This window comes from Terrapene carolina, unplaced genomic scaffold, assembly GCF_002925995.2.
Source record: "Terrapene carolina triunguis isolate 2854851 unplaced genomic scaffold, T_m_triunguis-2.0 Scaffold88, whole genome shotgun sequence".
NCBI lineage: Eukaryota > Metazoa > Chordata > Testudines > Emydidae > Terrapene > Terrapene triunguis.
In genome coordinates, this window is record NW_020664439.1 from 19,488,173 (window position 1) to 19,504,212 (window position 16,040).

At 40.0% G+C, this 16,040-nt stretch overlaps 1 protein-coding gene across 1 annotated transcript in view; it reads right to left on the minus strand.

Moving 5' to 3' along the window:
* Nucleotides 1–6,203: 6,203 nt before the first annotated feature.
* Nucleotides 6,204–16,040, minus strand: part of SLC9A9 (solute carrier family 9 member A9) — a 341,581-nt gene continuing 331,744 nt past the window's right edge. The window contains exons 15-16 of the mRNA XM_024214834.1: nt 7,186–7,291; nt 6,204–6,744 (exon numbers count right to left, since the gene is read on the minus strand). Of these exons, the coding sequence (XP_024070602.1) occupies nt 6,523–6,744; nt 7,186–7,291 (328 nt within the window). The 3' untranslated portion in view covers nt 6,204–6,522. The remainder of the gene's footprint in view (nt 6,745–7,185; nt 7,292–16,040) is intronic.

The window sequence follows — 16,040 nt, forward strand, 5'->3', positions numbered from 1 at the left end:
ATAAGACAGGGTCACAAGAGAATTTTTCATCTCTTTGCTGTTTAAACTCTCAGAGAGCCAGAGACACTAAACTAAGGCAGAGATCTCGAGGGGTTACCTGTGGGTCTGTCCTGTAAGACATTTTGAACTGACAGATTACGACATCTCTGTCATCTTTAGAAACCTTAGATGATAACTCATGTCTGTATTTTCCTGCTTAATTTAACCTGTAAATAACTCTCTTTTTCCTAGTTAATAAACCTTTAGATAGTTTATTAGACAATTGCCTCTAGACATTGTCTTTGGTATGAGATCTAAGAAACAAATTGATCTGGGATAAGTGACTGATCTCTTGGGACTGGGAACAACCTGAATACTTTGTAATTTTTGATATAAGTGACCATTTATCACTACGTCCAGCTTACCTGGGTAGCAAGATAGACTGGAGTGCCCAAGGGGACTGTGACTCCATTGTAAGACTGTTATAGTGATCCAGGAGTTCACATTTGTTACTGTGTTTGTGAAAGCTCTCAAGAGCTTTATAGAACATACCACCAGCTTGAGGTGTCTGCCTGCTTTTTGACAGTCTGCCCTGAGGTTGGCACTCATGGTAATGAGCCATTCCAGACAGTGTGACAGCAGGTGCGTTTTTTCCCCACACTCATGACTGACACAACTATGCTGACAAAACTTTGTAGTGTAGACCTGGCCTGGCATTGCTTCCACTGCTCCACTAATAGCCCTACATAAAAAGTAGCCTCTTAAATTTGGGTCTTTGTCTTCATTTGATTTCAATCAGTCAGCCTACAGACTTCTGTTCTAGCTCCCTGTAGGCCTGTGAAGTTCCTAGTGTTTTACAGGGATGGTGATCAGTGATACTGGTTTTTCAGCATTAGTGGTTTTTAGAAGTGTTCTCAAACCAAATTCTTAGGTTGTCAAACTGCTGGCAAATAATTCATTTGGGCTTTTAAGTTTGCAATCAATGCTGAATCCTTTGACCTCTTTTAGGTTGCTTATCTCTCTGGCATACAGATTCATGTTTCTCCATCATTCGTTTATTCCCCTTTGCCTTTTCTCTTTCTCATATTTTCAGTTCCAGTCAGCTGTGTATTCTAAAGCACTGGGTTATATTTAGTATATAGTCTACCTCTGGTATAAGAAATCTCATTACGCTTATGGGATATTATTATCCTACTTGAACTCACTTGTGTATTACTTGTCTCAGGCAAGTGTAATGCCTAATATCACTGTGTGAGGTTTTCTTTTAGAGTTTACCTCATTAGACATGCTGCTCGATCATTTGAAATCCTTATTGAATAAAGCAGCAGTAGTATTTTATTTATGTCCATCAGCCTTCATAGTAACATACATAGAAACAGACAGTTAAACAATAAGAACGATGTAGAACAGTGGCTCCAATATACATTAATTTATTCCCTATGGTTTCTAGCATCAGAATTTCAAACCTCATAAGGTCCACAAGGAGGGTGAAACTAATCTATCTTGCCCAGATTTGAAGCCATCTAGGGCCTGAAATGATGGTGGTCTCGTCTGTACCTAAGACCTGCTTTCTTCACTTGCTGGCTGGGTGAGTGAATATTGCCACCACTCTGATGATACTAAGGATTGCCTTTATTGGCAAGAAGACTTGATTCGTAAACAGCATCATTTCCACTCCATGGAGCATGTGCAGGGCTGTCAGCATCCAGAATCCACACTGAAGAGAGAAGATGGAGTCAGAGTGGTTCAGGGGATAAGAACTGGGTTGGGATGCTCATTACCTTCTCCCGAATCCCTGGGAAATTAGTTGGAATAATTAATACAGCCCTAGACTGTATCAATTTATTTGTGGATCTTCAAAGAGGGTCTGGGGCTGCCATGGCTGCTGGGGGAAGGTTCCAGCAAAGCAGCTGCAATGAGGCCTTGTTGGCAGGGAGGCCACCAAGGGCCAGAGCCAAAGTGTGTATGTGTGGGTGGGAGGTACGGGGGGGTCTTTACCATGGGGCAAAGATTTCCTCATAGAAACATCTTGGTGTTGATGCTTTTCATTATTGGAAGCAACAACCTGGACCACTGACTGGTTCCACATCGCTTTTTCATTGCTTCTCCTTACTTTCATGAAGAATCTGTTTCTTTACCACATTTAATCTGATGAACTATTTTGAGCCTGTTGGCTGGATCTGCTTTGCCAGACTGTTGAGGGAATATTTGCTCTTCTGACATTCAGTATCGAACCAGGCTCTCCTATCTCTTAATCCCTTGAAAGGGAGGAATGAAGCAGAAAAAAAACAGTATTATCTTGGCAGTCTTAGTTTGCTTTCATTTTGTATATAAACTGGCACTCATGTATTTGATCACGTTTCTGTTGTAAATTGATTTAAATATATCAAAAAGGGACAAAATTAGAAGAAAAAGTTTTCAAACAAAACATATTCAGGTATTTCAGCTAATCCCCTTGAAGGACAAAAACTGCCAAGGAAGCTAACAAAAGCTCCAGATCAACTCAATGTGAGCTAACTTCGTGAGGGGATTTCATTGGTTGAAAAGGTTCACTTTTAGGACCAAAACAAGGGGTTAACTCAACTCACTGGTTGATTCCTGTTTCCAAACAGAGAATTCTCTGGTTCTGAAAGAATTATTTATAAAATAAAAATGTTGACAAGCCCTTCACAGCTGACTAGCTGGGATTCATGTCTGTTGGGATTATACTGGTAGAGATGAGCTTGTGTTATTTTAGTTATTTAAAACTCACTGAAGTGGTTCATTGTAAGACTGTTTTTCATTTTGCTAATAGGAAATAGAGGAAAAAAGGCTTTCTGTTTAGAAGCAGCACTTTTCAGTGATGCAGAATGTTAGTTTCTACTAATGTTCAGTTCTCAAGTGGCAAATTAATTTTTCTATCCCAGGCATTATCGGGATTTATGAAAACATAGGGGTAGCATTTCAAAAGTGCACGTATGTGCACCTAACCTGTGCATGTGCACACTGTGATGCTTGTGCACCCCTGATGTGTATACAAATCAGGATTGTGTGTACGCTAAAAACTCAGTGACAGCTGCTGTCCATTAACTTTCAAAAAGAAAAGAAATGCACTAAGGCATCAGTCTAACACAGCATATACTCAGGGTGTGAGTAGCCTATTGGCTTCAGTTGGCTTACATTTACGCACTCGGTTAAGTGTTTTGCTGGACTAAGGCCTGAAGTAGCTATTATGGAAAAGTCTAAGTTTGTTATGCAGAACAATGAGAATGTTTGCTCATAACAGCTTGCCCTAGGTTACCAGATGTTGCACTTCTCAGTGAATGTTATCACAGGAACTTGATAACTTTTAGTGCAGTTTCTTTTTGAACTGGGCTCTCCTTCACATCCAGGATCCATTCATGATACTTCTAAAACCTATCTAAACATGAGCTGCAGTTTAATATGGAATCCCAGTTATTGCTACTGGAAATAAAATAAGGGTTTAGTAACATAGCAGAATTCCAGACCACATCTTCTCTAGCATATTGACCTTAATATTGAGTATGCAGTCACTACATTGTGACTAGGTATTTTATGTGTCATTTTCCAAGCAATGTTTTATTAGATTAAGTCAAACAGGAAAAATAGCTCCATATTTATCATGGTAGTGAATCACATGTTCAGTCAAGCACTGCATTAAACGAAGTAGTTTAAATGTTCAAAGTACGAGTTGAATTATACCATAGAGGCCTCTCTCACTTCACTGTTTAAATTTTCATGTAGAATTACTAGACACTAGTTCCCAGTATCCCTTATGGCTGAATACAGTACATATCATCATGCTATGTATCAGTATTCCACCGGTACAAAGCATACTTTAAAATTAGGAAACAAGAAGGATTTAATAATACAGTGGATAGCAATAGGTTATAGACCCTTTTACCACTACTAGAGATTTCTGGTAGCCCAGCTCTGTAAAGCTAAAAGAATCTAATTTGGTGCTCTCAGTCAGTCCCAATGGATAGGTGTCCACCCCACAAAACACTGATGTTCCTTTGTTGACAATCTCAGCACGAAGAGCAAGGACTGAATGGCCACGAAGATTGAACTACTTTTCACCCTAAAAAGCAGTTATCCTTCCAAAGTAAGTCTTAAGGAATATTGGCATGGCGGTGTGGAAGATCTTTCCCTACTGTACTAGTCTATGGTTAAGCAGAGGACATCAGCCTAGGGCTCTTAATGTATCCCATTTAATGAAACATGGACACAACCACAATAAATAAAATGGGGAAGAAACGCAGAGGATGCTCCAGTAGGGGGGTGTATTTGAGAACAGAACATTTGTCAAAGAGAGTTTGAGTCACTTCCAGCTCTTGGGGAGGAGGAAAAAAGCTTAACACCTGCCTCTTAATATTGCAAGGATTTAGTTCTTTCCACCATACATCGAATCATCTCCAAACCTATCTGGAATTGTTCTTTTCCAAGGAATACAAGGAGGATGGGGACACTTACTCAGTACTTGTAAAGGTTGAAGGCAGTAGCCCTAGCTACTGAACTCATGACTGCGCTACAATACCCACTATCATATGTATAATAACCCACTATATGTCACTAAATGTTCAGCTCTCCTTTATGTGCCTCTAGGTGCTTGTCTCTCCTTGTGCTGTCAGCCCTGCCCATCTGGTGCCCCACAGTGCACAACTCCATCCTCCTTTGGGCCCCTCAGGGCATGACACCATGTTCCTCATTTCTTCTTTCTTCTCTATTCCTTCATGTATCCAGGGTACGCAGCTTCCCCCACTCTCCCTCAGCTAGATTTGTCAAGACGGGGAGTTGCAAACCCACCACTTTTCCTCGGGACGACCTAATATAGAATAGTCCCCACCCCCACATGGGGACTAACATCCTTTGAAGCCCCTTGATTAATGTTTTAGGGGGGGGGAAAGGCCAATTTAAGCTTCTGATGTTTCAGAAAAGCGCGTAGGACTCCTGTGTTAAATTTATGCTTAGAGCAGCTGGTCTAGTTTTAAATCCAACCAGCAATTAATTAGCCTGGAAAAGAATGACTAAAACTGGATTATATTTAAGTCTGTGTTTCAGTTTCCATCTGTGATGGAATCAAAACCCATTCAACTTTATGATCATTCACGGTTTCATTGGGATGACTTGATTCCACACACCCCCTCCCCCATGGCTTAGAAATGTCTTGGTTAAGAATGACCTTGTTCAAAACTCGTGGTTCTCTCGTGGTTTAACTTTCATGGTAGGAACACTTTCAAGCAATGTGATAAGCAACCTATGCTGCATCTGAGTTGAAACTTCTGTGCTGAGAAGATACAAAGCCAGACTTTAAATGTTAGAGACATGCCCCTGTGCGCATGCATTCGCAATACCCAATTTATATGTGCAAATGCCTGATATGGCCAGGTACATCATGATCCGTTAGGTGCATGATTGACCATGTGTGAATTCATATGCTGAATTTATGCAGACACAGCTGGTATTTCCATACCTAAATCTTTCTCTCATTTGTCTATCTAGGTTTTACCATCTTACTTTTCACTGTAATATCTAAGTGCCAAATGTAAATGTGTGATCATGCACATCTTAAATCTTATCTTAAAAAGTAAACTCTTTTGCAGGACTTTGTGTGTGTGTGTGTGTGTGTGTGTGTGTAATACACACCCACACCCCACCACCACCACCAAACAAAATAAAACCCAGCCCCCAAGAAGCTAAAATCAAAACACAAACTTGGAATGTTTTTACACAACAAAAAACATAAATTGTTCCCATCACGCAAGCTGTGTATAAAAACCTATTGCCAAGCTCTAGCAACGAATGCATTGTGGCATAAGTGTAATTGCTGTATGCCATAGTGATCATGATCAATCAAAATAATAATAAAAAGTTCCATTATTGATTTATTTAGTTTGAACAGCTAAAATAGCAATGCCCAGTTTTTGTGTTCTGAATTAACCCTCTGCAGCCCAGGGTGTGAAACTTATTTTTGCTGAAGCATTCATTGGACTGACTCTAGAAAATGCCAAATGCTATAAGCATTAAGTGGGAGTCTTAAACATTTGTAAAGAGAAAGTAGCTGCCCAAAGTTTGCATTTGTACAAAAGAAATTTCTTCCTGTCCCATGGGTGATATGTCTGCCCAGGAGCAACTTATTACAAAGCTCTATGATCATCTGAGCATGATCGTGTTAATCAAATCTCTCTCCTCCTCACCTGAATTAATTAACAAAGAGAACAACATTCAGAAGTCTGTGTGTTTATGTGCGCGCGAAGTACAATCGACGCTGTGAGTGCATCTGTAATATGCCTTTAGCAGACAGTGCCTTCAATTTCATTAATAAAAATTGCCACTGTCAAAACATTAAATTTAGTTGTATAGCATATATGGATGATGATGATCCTCATTTCTTCAGGCACCAGAAGATACATTCGACAAGGTTTTGATTCTCTTCAATTTCTGCTTTTAATACATTTTCTAGCTTCTTACCAATACTGCCTCATACGTGTGGCTTGTATTCCTTCATGTTCCGTGCATTTCTTATGATTACATTTGCACTGCTCATGCTAATGAATTCAACTGGGTATGTGCTGGAGTGTGCTCCAACTGGAGTTCACATCCTCCTAATCCAAGGTCTCCTTCATGAATGTTTTCCTTGCCTGGAGTCTGGGGTGAGTCTATTCTGGCCTGTGCCGGCATTGGAACAGGATTGCGGTCTTCATAATTTATAGTCAGTTCATCATTATTCACGATACAGTCCATGTCATCATCCTTCAGCTGCTCCTGTGTTTTAAAAAGGAAAAGGGACCCTAATCAGTGACAACTTCCCAGAAACAAGCCTGATGGGATTCCATTTTAATATTTTCAGTGTTGATGATTAATATCAACTATTAATTACAGTGACCTCACTTTGATTTTTATCAATTTGAAGCAAGTGGCTGCCTATAGTCTCCTGCTTCTGCGTACCATTGGAAGCCAGGCCTTAGGTATCTAAAGTAGGCCACCCGAAAACCCACTGCACTAATAATTAGTAGCCACTTTTGAAAATGTGGCCGTACTTTTTCACCCCTACGACACGACAGCCATATAGTGTCTAGCCTTGTTAAAGGCTTGATCCAAAGCCCAATGAAATCATGTAAATGCTTCCATTAACTACAGTGGGCTTTAGATCAGGTTCTAAATGCTATTCACAAAGTTTAATGCACACACAATATATATACTTACTCCATATGCTCTAGGGCTAGTTAGCAGTCTGGCAATAGGATTACACCATTCAGGTAATGTTGTTGTAAGCGGTGGACCAGCATGGGTTAAAATGGGTTTCAGATATCTGTGAAGTCTGTTAAGGAATATAATATGTATATTGATGCTAACAAGTTTCTCTATTAAAGTAGATAATTTTATAATAAAGCAGAAGATAATCATGCAAGTAAACGGAAATCTAGGAGATGGCTTGTGTTTAGCCACCCACCAGTCCATTCATTCAGTCATCATCCACTTTAGATTAGTGTGTCTACAAAGCCATTTGATGTTCAGAGCCTGTCAAATATGGCACCATACCAGCTTGAGACAAGGGGGAATGGGAAGAGGGGAAACGTACAATAAGAGCTCCATATTTAGCGTTTTCAGCTAATGTCTGTGATATTGGGAAAATGTTTCCTATGCAAAAGAATATACAAAACAATTTAAGATTCAGCTGTAAGAGCCACATTGCATAAAAGATCCAGTGACAGGGAGTTTTCTGTTTTATTGAAATGGCACACTCAGCTTTTTATAAAATCAATGCCTCTCTTCACCAGGCAAATGTATTTAATCAAACATTAAGCTTCTTTATAGCGGGGGAGTAAGCATAATTTGTTTTCTGTAATGCTTTATTTTCAGTATTCAACACATTCATTTTACACTTCATACATCAATGCTCCTTTATATAAAATTATGTAAATAAGATTGTAACAGGCGTTTTCTATTGTATTGCTCCTGTCTTTCCAATCTTTTCATCCAAAAGTGCTTTATTGAGATAACAGAAAAACCTGCTCATCTTTAGCAATTATATCGTCCTTATATCTGCCACTAAAGATTTTCCCAAGAGCACTTCAGGTTGACTTATTTCCTCTGCTACTTTTTCTCACAGTGTAATTTTCACTGTTTTATGGGAAGCCAGTTATAGGCTATTTTCTCTGCTGAGGAAAATTTCCTCTTCTGGATTGCTAGCTATTTTCTTTTGTTAAAGCTTCTAGGAAAGGAATATAAAAGTAACAGATGTAAAGCTATTGTCCATGAGCTCTATAGCAGTATCATGGAAGTACTGAACAAACCACTGACAAAGTGTGTTTAGGTTAACTCTTTCAGTGCCTCAACTTCATTAGTTATTTGTTTAATACTTATAGGGTGTTCCACACTATATAACACACAAAGCACAGGCAGTCTATATTCTGAAGAACTTACAGGCTAAATAAAGCAGACTTAGAGATTTAGTCATATATTAATTGATTTTTAAGGCCAAATGAACCATTCCATCATCTGGTCTGCTCTCCTGTATATCACAGGCTGTAGAATTTAACCCAGTTACCCCCATCTAACTTGTTCAGCTAAACCATATATGCCAGAAAGGCATCTAGTCTTGATTTGAATATATCAAGAGATGGAGAATCAACATTGGAACCTCAAAGGAAACGGATGGCTAGGATTTTTTTTTAAATGTTAATCTTCTTCTTCCTTTAGCAGGACGATCTGAGTTCTGTCCTCACTAGGACGTTCTGAGAAGCCATGTTGTGAAGCATAGTAACAATTTGAATGCCCTTGTTTATTGTGTGATTGACTGTAGACTTTGAGAGGTAATTTATATTTTGCCTACAACAGCAAAATCCTTGGAGCTAGAAAAGGTGGCCACAGCTCTGAAATACCTGTTGGACAGCTCCCATGGGGCCTGTAGAAATACAGGCCCACATTAGGCCAGAGTGAACTATGGTTTTAAATTGAGTTTGGATTTTAGCATGAGTGTTAGGCCCACAGCCTGCGATTAAAATGAATGAAATTATGAGAAAGAAAAGTTGTTTGTGTTTAACTTGTATTGGTTAGGGAAGAATTGGTAAGAGTGCTTTGTCATAGCTTTACTGTACTTCTCTGTAGTCACGCCATGATGGGGATGTGTCTCCTGGGCCTGCACCTGTTTGAAGTATTCTCCATATCTGTATTGTTTCTAGGGTATAGAATACAGGTGTATATGCATATGTGTATATTTTGGATGTAACCAACATTAAGTGGCTTTTGAGACTAACAAATGCTTGTGTGGAAACTGAGTCAGGGTAAACCTTAATCTTATTAGGAAAATTATTTCCAGCAGAGCCCTACAAAATCCTGCATATGGCCAGAGGGAGAGCTTCACCTTTTCCCTTATCAAAGAGTGATGGTTCTGGGCCTTAAGGCAAACACAGTTCCCCAAAGACAAAGAAGTATCATTTTATGCAACAGTTATTATTAAAACACCCCATAAAATATGGAACTCTTTTTCATACCATTCAAATCCACTTTCAGTCATTTTCCAGGAAAAGTGCCGTTTTCCATGGCAAAGGCAAGCCAGGCTATAAACATACATTGGTTAATAGTGTGGCATTTCATACACAAGACATTGCTGCATTATATAATGAAATTTATGTCAGAGGCACAAATCCCTGGAAGTGAATGTCAACACTCCCTGGAGCTTTGCTTTGCTCTTTTGCAGTGTCTCTAATGTTTCTGGTTTGCAGATTTTTAGTCTACAGTGTCTCTTTTGTTAGTACTCCTATTTAAAGCAGACTTTGTAAGTTATGATTATGTCACAGAACTGAGATAAAAGCGTAGGCTCTCTCTTTTATATCGATGAGGAAACACTATTAAGAGACACGCAAAGAGAAAGATATCATTCCTACATGTTCAGAAATGTGGTTTCCTTAAGTACAAGTTATCTCAGTTCCTTGTTAGATTTTCACTTTGGCAAAGAAAGCAATTTTGATATATGGTATATGCAGAGCTAGAGAAGAAGCTGTTCCATTCTGAAAGTGTGTGTGTATTTGTGTGTGTGTGTGTCACCTGCAAACCAACATACTTTGTGCTGAGCATGTGGCTGAGAGCTGGTGCCTGGCTGAGCTGCTGCCAACAGCTGACTGGGACGGTTTGGTCACTGTTCTATGAGCGCCTGTATGTGCCCAACTAAGCTGGAGAGGCAATAGCCAGTGACCTCTGTGGGTATAAATACATACATGGCAGATGTGTCCAAGAAAGGAAAAGGGAAGTTTATAGACAAGATTTTCCTTCTATTACTTGTAGCAAGGAATTCTCTTCAGAGGATGGGGATCTGTCTATGTTGAGTGCTTGAGAGGGGCAGGGCATGATGGTAGGAGATTTAATTATTACAATTGTACACATTTCTTTTTTTTGGGTAAGGACCATGAGAACCAAGCAGTGACTTGACTTCAGATATCAGATGCCATGAAGAAGATAATCAGCACTGTAAAACAGTGATGAGAAGGAATCCACGATTGTGGTACATATTTCATAAATTACAGGTTCCAGGACCTCTCTGATATTTCCTTGAGGGTCAGATTCTGATCTTTGTTTATTGAATTTTTAATCTAAGCAATGGAGATCAGCATCCTGAACTTAGACTGCTAAATAGAAAGTTTATGTCTAGAGCCTCTCCTGTAGCCTTTTCAGAAGTGCGACCCCTGTTACACACAGAATCCTCTAGTCGGGCAACCAACAAATCTCTTGTGGGATTGCGAAGGTGATGTAGAAAGGAGGGCTCCAAATCCATTGGGCACTGGAAAACTGCTTTTTGTGGCGCCCTCCTGCATGGGGATGGGCTCTATCCTACCCATGAGCAAACCAGCCCACTGGCAATTAAAAGAAATAGCTTTCAGATTGAATATTTAAACTATACGTAGGAGCTGCTGGAGAATGCTCATGATGTGTTGGTGGGCGCCATCAATATTTTAGATGGAATTTGTTCAGAAGTACTGAATTTTCACAGCTAAGTTCAAGAGATGAAAATGAAGCATGGTAGAGGTCCAAGCAAAAACAAGATTTTCACTAAAGAGGGATAATAGCAATGGCTGCACTGCTGGGAATTAAAAGTACAAACCTCTTTATGCTAACACTCGGAGCTTAAAACTCAGAATGGGCACAATGGAAAGTCGGGTTTGGAAACAGTGGCAGATTAAAACAGAATTCCTGTGTAAAAGGAGCCAAGTCCTGTGCCGAAAGAGCCCTAAAATCTGCTGTTTGTTCAGCATAGGAACTACTGCTATCTTAAGAAAATATAGCATTGGGTGTCCTCTTCCTTCCACTCCTTCCTCTTAAAAGGATGGGATTCCTTACCCCACCTCTCCCACCATAGGACTGAGGGCCTTTCTGTTAATCTCCCGCCTGGCAGGAAATAAGCATTCCATTTGAAAGGCCTCCAGAACTCTGAGCTCCGTCTGTCTTTTCTCTGCCGGGTGCTGCATAGCACAGCTCTCTCATTATGCTAACAGGAAAACTAGTGAGAAGTATGCTGTGGGGTGGCTGCTAAGGGGAGGGTGAGGAGAGCAAAGGGAAGGCCTGAAAGCCATGTAGGGGAAAAAGCAAAAATTTCTGTAGTGTGCACGTTAGTTATATGGCTTGGGTTAGAAGTATGGCAGGACAACAGACAGTAAAAACAGAACGATTTAGCCTGGAAGGAAGAAGATTTAAAGGGGACCTAATTGTGCAGATGTGCAGTGTTCCAAATTATGCAGGCCATAGCAAGAACATCTTTCCTTTTAAACTGTCCCATAACAAGAGAACATGTGAACACAATGACATTAAGCAGCACTCAATTTAGAGCAAATAAAAGGATGTACGGCATTAGATAGCACATAGTCAGCCTGTGGCAATCACGGCCTTACTAGGTCATGGAGTCAAATATTGTAGCAAGTTTTTTCATAAGGGAAGGATAATCTCATAAACACAGCAACATTTATAGCTGTGCAAGACAACAGGGGCTGCCTCATCTCATCCTTCAGGCTACCTGCAGAGGTCAAGAAAAGACCCCTTCTTCCCGTGTACAGAACTGCCCACCCAAGAAGATGTACTTGGGCTATTTTCTTTCCTTTATGTCTAAAACATAAGCCTCTGGCTACTGCGAGAGGGTACTAGATGAGTCTGCCACAGTACAGTAAATTCAGTGCTCCTGTAATGTGGTTATTGCTATGTCTGATTAAAGTGTAAAATGCCTTGATAATTTTTTTTAATGGATTATTTCAACATGCTATTGGAGATGTAGGTATTAGTCAGGCATCAGATTCAAAGAGTGTAAGCCAATTTCTTAATGCCTGCCTACCTCGTGTATCACAGTTCATTATGTTTCCAATGATGGATTTTGAAAAAAGAGATTCTGAAAGACATTTTTGTTTTAATTTGGCATCTTTATCTTCTGTTTATTGGTGCAATACACTGCACGCATGTACCAATGCAGACATTAATAGAGATAGCGGAAAAGTACAGTTCAGCTTGAAGGAGCACGAGGATTTTTCATTCTCAGTGTTTCATTGTTGATAGAGAGGTCAGCTATAAGGGGTCCAATCATGAGTGATTCATAATACAAACTATAGAAACGGCACATGAACAGTAGTCATTTCATAAATGTGATCTATTTAGGAAATTTATATCATCACTATGAACATGGCTTTTGTTTATTCTTCTTACCAGATATGCCCAGACCAAACCCCAATCCAGACCTGATTTCAAATCCCAGTTTGCAGGTCAAAGCTCCCACATAGTGGGTCAGATCTGAAATCCTAAACTTTGGGAAGTTTTGGACTGTCATCCAGATTTCAAAGTGCCAGGTCTGGAAGGAACAGGAGTACTTGTGGCACCTTAGAGACTAACAAATTTATTAGAGCATAAGCTTTCGTGGGCTACAACCCACTTCTTCGGATGCATATAGAGTGAAACATTGAGGAGATATATATACACACATACAGAGAGCATGAACAGGTGGGAGTTGTCTTACCAACTCTGAGAGGCCAATTAAGTAAGAGAAAAAAAACTTTTGAAGTGATAATCAAGATAGCCCAGTACAGACAGTTTGATAAGAAGCAAGTGTGAGAGTACTTACAAGAGGAGATAGATTCAATGTTTGTAATGGTTCAGCCATTCCCAATCCCTGTTTAACCCTGAGTTGATTGTGTCTAGTTTGCATATCAATTCCAGCTCAGCAGTCTCTCGTTGGAGTCTGTTTTTGAAGTTTTTCTGTTTTAAGATAGCCACCCGCAGGTCTGTCATAGAATGGCCAGACAGGTTAAAGTGTTCTCCCACTGGTTTTTGAGTATTATGATTCCTGATGTCAGATTTGTGTCCATTAATTCTTTTGCGTAGAGACTGTCCGGTTTGGCCAATGTACATGGCAGAGGGGCATTGCTGGCACATAATGGCATATATCACATTGGTAGATGTGCAGGTGAACGAGCCCCTGATGGTATGGCTGATGTGATTAGGCCCTATGATGGTGTCACTTGAATAGATATGTGGACAGAGTTGGCATCGGGCTTTGTTACAAGGATAGGTTCCAGGGTCAGTGTTTTTGTTCAGTGATGTGTGGTTGCTGGTGAGTATTTGCTTTAGGTTGGGGGGTTGTCTGTAAGCGAGGACAGGTCTGTCTCCCAAGATCTGTGAGAGTAAAGGATCATCTTTCAGGATAGGATGTAGATCTCTGATGATGCGCTGGAGAGGTTTTAGTTGGGGGCTGAAGGTGACAGCTAATGGTGTTCTGTTATTTTCTTTGTTGGCCCTGTCTTGTAGGAGGTGACTTCTGGGTACTCGTCTGGCTCTGTCAATCTGTTTTTTCACTTCAGCAGGTGGGTATTGCAGTTTTAAGAATGCTTGATAGAGATCTTGTAGGTGCTTGTCTCTATCTGAGGGATTGGAGCAAATGCGGTTATATCTTCAAGCTTGGCTGTAGACAATGGATCGTGTGGTGTGTCCTGGATGGAAGCTGGAGGCATGTAGGTAAGTGTAGCGGTCAGTAGGTTTCCGGTACAGGGTGGTATTTATGTGACCATCGCTTATTAACACAGTAGTGTCCAGGAAATGGACCGCTTGTGTGGATTGATCTAGGCTGAGGTTGATGGTGGGATGGAAATTATTGAAATCATGGTGGACAGATAAAGAGTAACTGAGAACTGAAACTTGGCCTCTCAAGGCACATATCTTCAAGGATGAGGAAGGAGTTCACCAGGCAGTTCTTTTAGGTATATGAAAAAATCCCTGCTAATTATATGAGTCCTTGTGAGTAAACTTCAGCTATCCTGAGAGTTTGCTAGGGAGTGAAAACCTGGTAACAAAACAGATTATTTGGATTTGCCCCCCAGAATTGGCTTGGCAATACGTATACTGTGATGCAGCCAGCATCTTTCTGACTGAGGACAGTATCATTCACTTGGGAGCCCGTATAAACTACACCTATTGGCCAGATGCATCACAATTATGCAGTTCCTCACAGGGAGCAATGTAAAATATTCCCTGCATGCTAGTGAATGCCTGCCTCCACAGAGCCCCAGGCCCCTGCTAGCTCAGGGATTTTGCGATTGAGACCAGCAACTGACCCAACTGTAGGTTTCCTGTGCTACAGCATATATCACTATTGCTAGGTCACTGCATGTTCATTAATACTCTGCATGTTAGGTGCCAGTGGCTATCTATTATTTATTAGCTGATAGTAATCCTTTTGCAATCCTTTGACTTGGCCATTAAAACAATATTCAGAAAACACCACAGAAAGCTTGTTTGGTACTTTAAAGACTTGTTTCTAAATCCACCTGCTATGGGTAGTAGTCATGATTTTGGGGGTTTGTTGAATTTTCTTTAACATTGCAGTGCAGAGAAAATTTGCTTCAACATATTGACTTAGACGGTACAGAACTAAATGTACTAGGCACTAGACAAATGAAAGACTAAAGTCAAATTATACTACAAGAGTGAGAAAGAAAAGCAGAGAAAGGAAATACCAATCTGGAAGTAAATATAAAATCATTGCAATAATACTGTGGAAGACACAAAGACTAGAGGAGTGGTAAATAATTATGTGGACTCGGCAGTCACTCAGTACAATCTGGATCACTTGGTAAACTGGGCCCGTTGAAACAAAATGTGTTTTAATATAGCCAATGCAAGCTATACATCTAGGAATGAATATCTACAGAATGGGGAACTGTATCCTGGAAAGCAATGACTCTGAAAAGGATTTAGGGGTCTTAAAGAGGACAAACTCCCAACGATATGCTAATGTAGCCCTTGAATATATAAGTGGGATTAGTGAGTAGAAGTAGAGAGGTGACTTTACCCCTGTACATAGCGGTAGTGAGAATGATACTACAATAATGCATACAGTTCTGACGTCCACATTTTAACAAGGATATTAAGAAATTGGAGATGGTACAGAAAAGAGCCACAAAAATGATTGAAAGGATGGAGAAAATGTCTTACAGTGAGAGTTAAAGAACTTAATATGTTTATTTTATTGAAAAGAAGATTAGAGGTGACCTGATCAATACCTTCATAGGGAGAAAATACGTGGTACTAAAGGGCTCTTGAATCTAGTAGAGAAAGGGGTAACAAGAATCAATGATTGGAAGCTGAAGCCCGACAAATTCAAATTAAAGATGAACAACCTTTTAACAGTCAGGGTGATTAACCACTGGAACAACTACCAAGGATAGTGGTGGATTCTTCATCTCTTGATGTCTTCAGCTCAAGACTGGATGCCTTTCTCAACAATATGCTTTAGTCAAACACAAGTTATTGGGCTCAATACAGAGGTACCTGTGAAATCTAATGGCTCTGTTATAGAGGAGGTCAGACTAGATGATATAATGGTCCCTTTTGGCCTTAAACTTAAACTCGATGACTCTATGAATTAATTAGTTAACATCTGAAAAGCCCTTTGAAGCTAGGAATCCTATAGAAGTGCTAAGTATAGTTATTTCCCCCTGGAGATAGGGTTGATTCTGTACTTAAGAATGTATCATCTTTAATCTTGGCTTGGTTTTTAGAACAATTTGTTTTGGTATTTCTTCCTTTCTTGT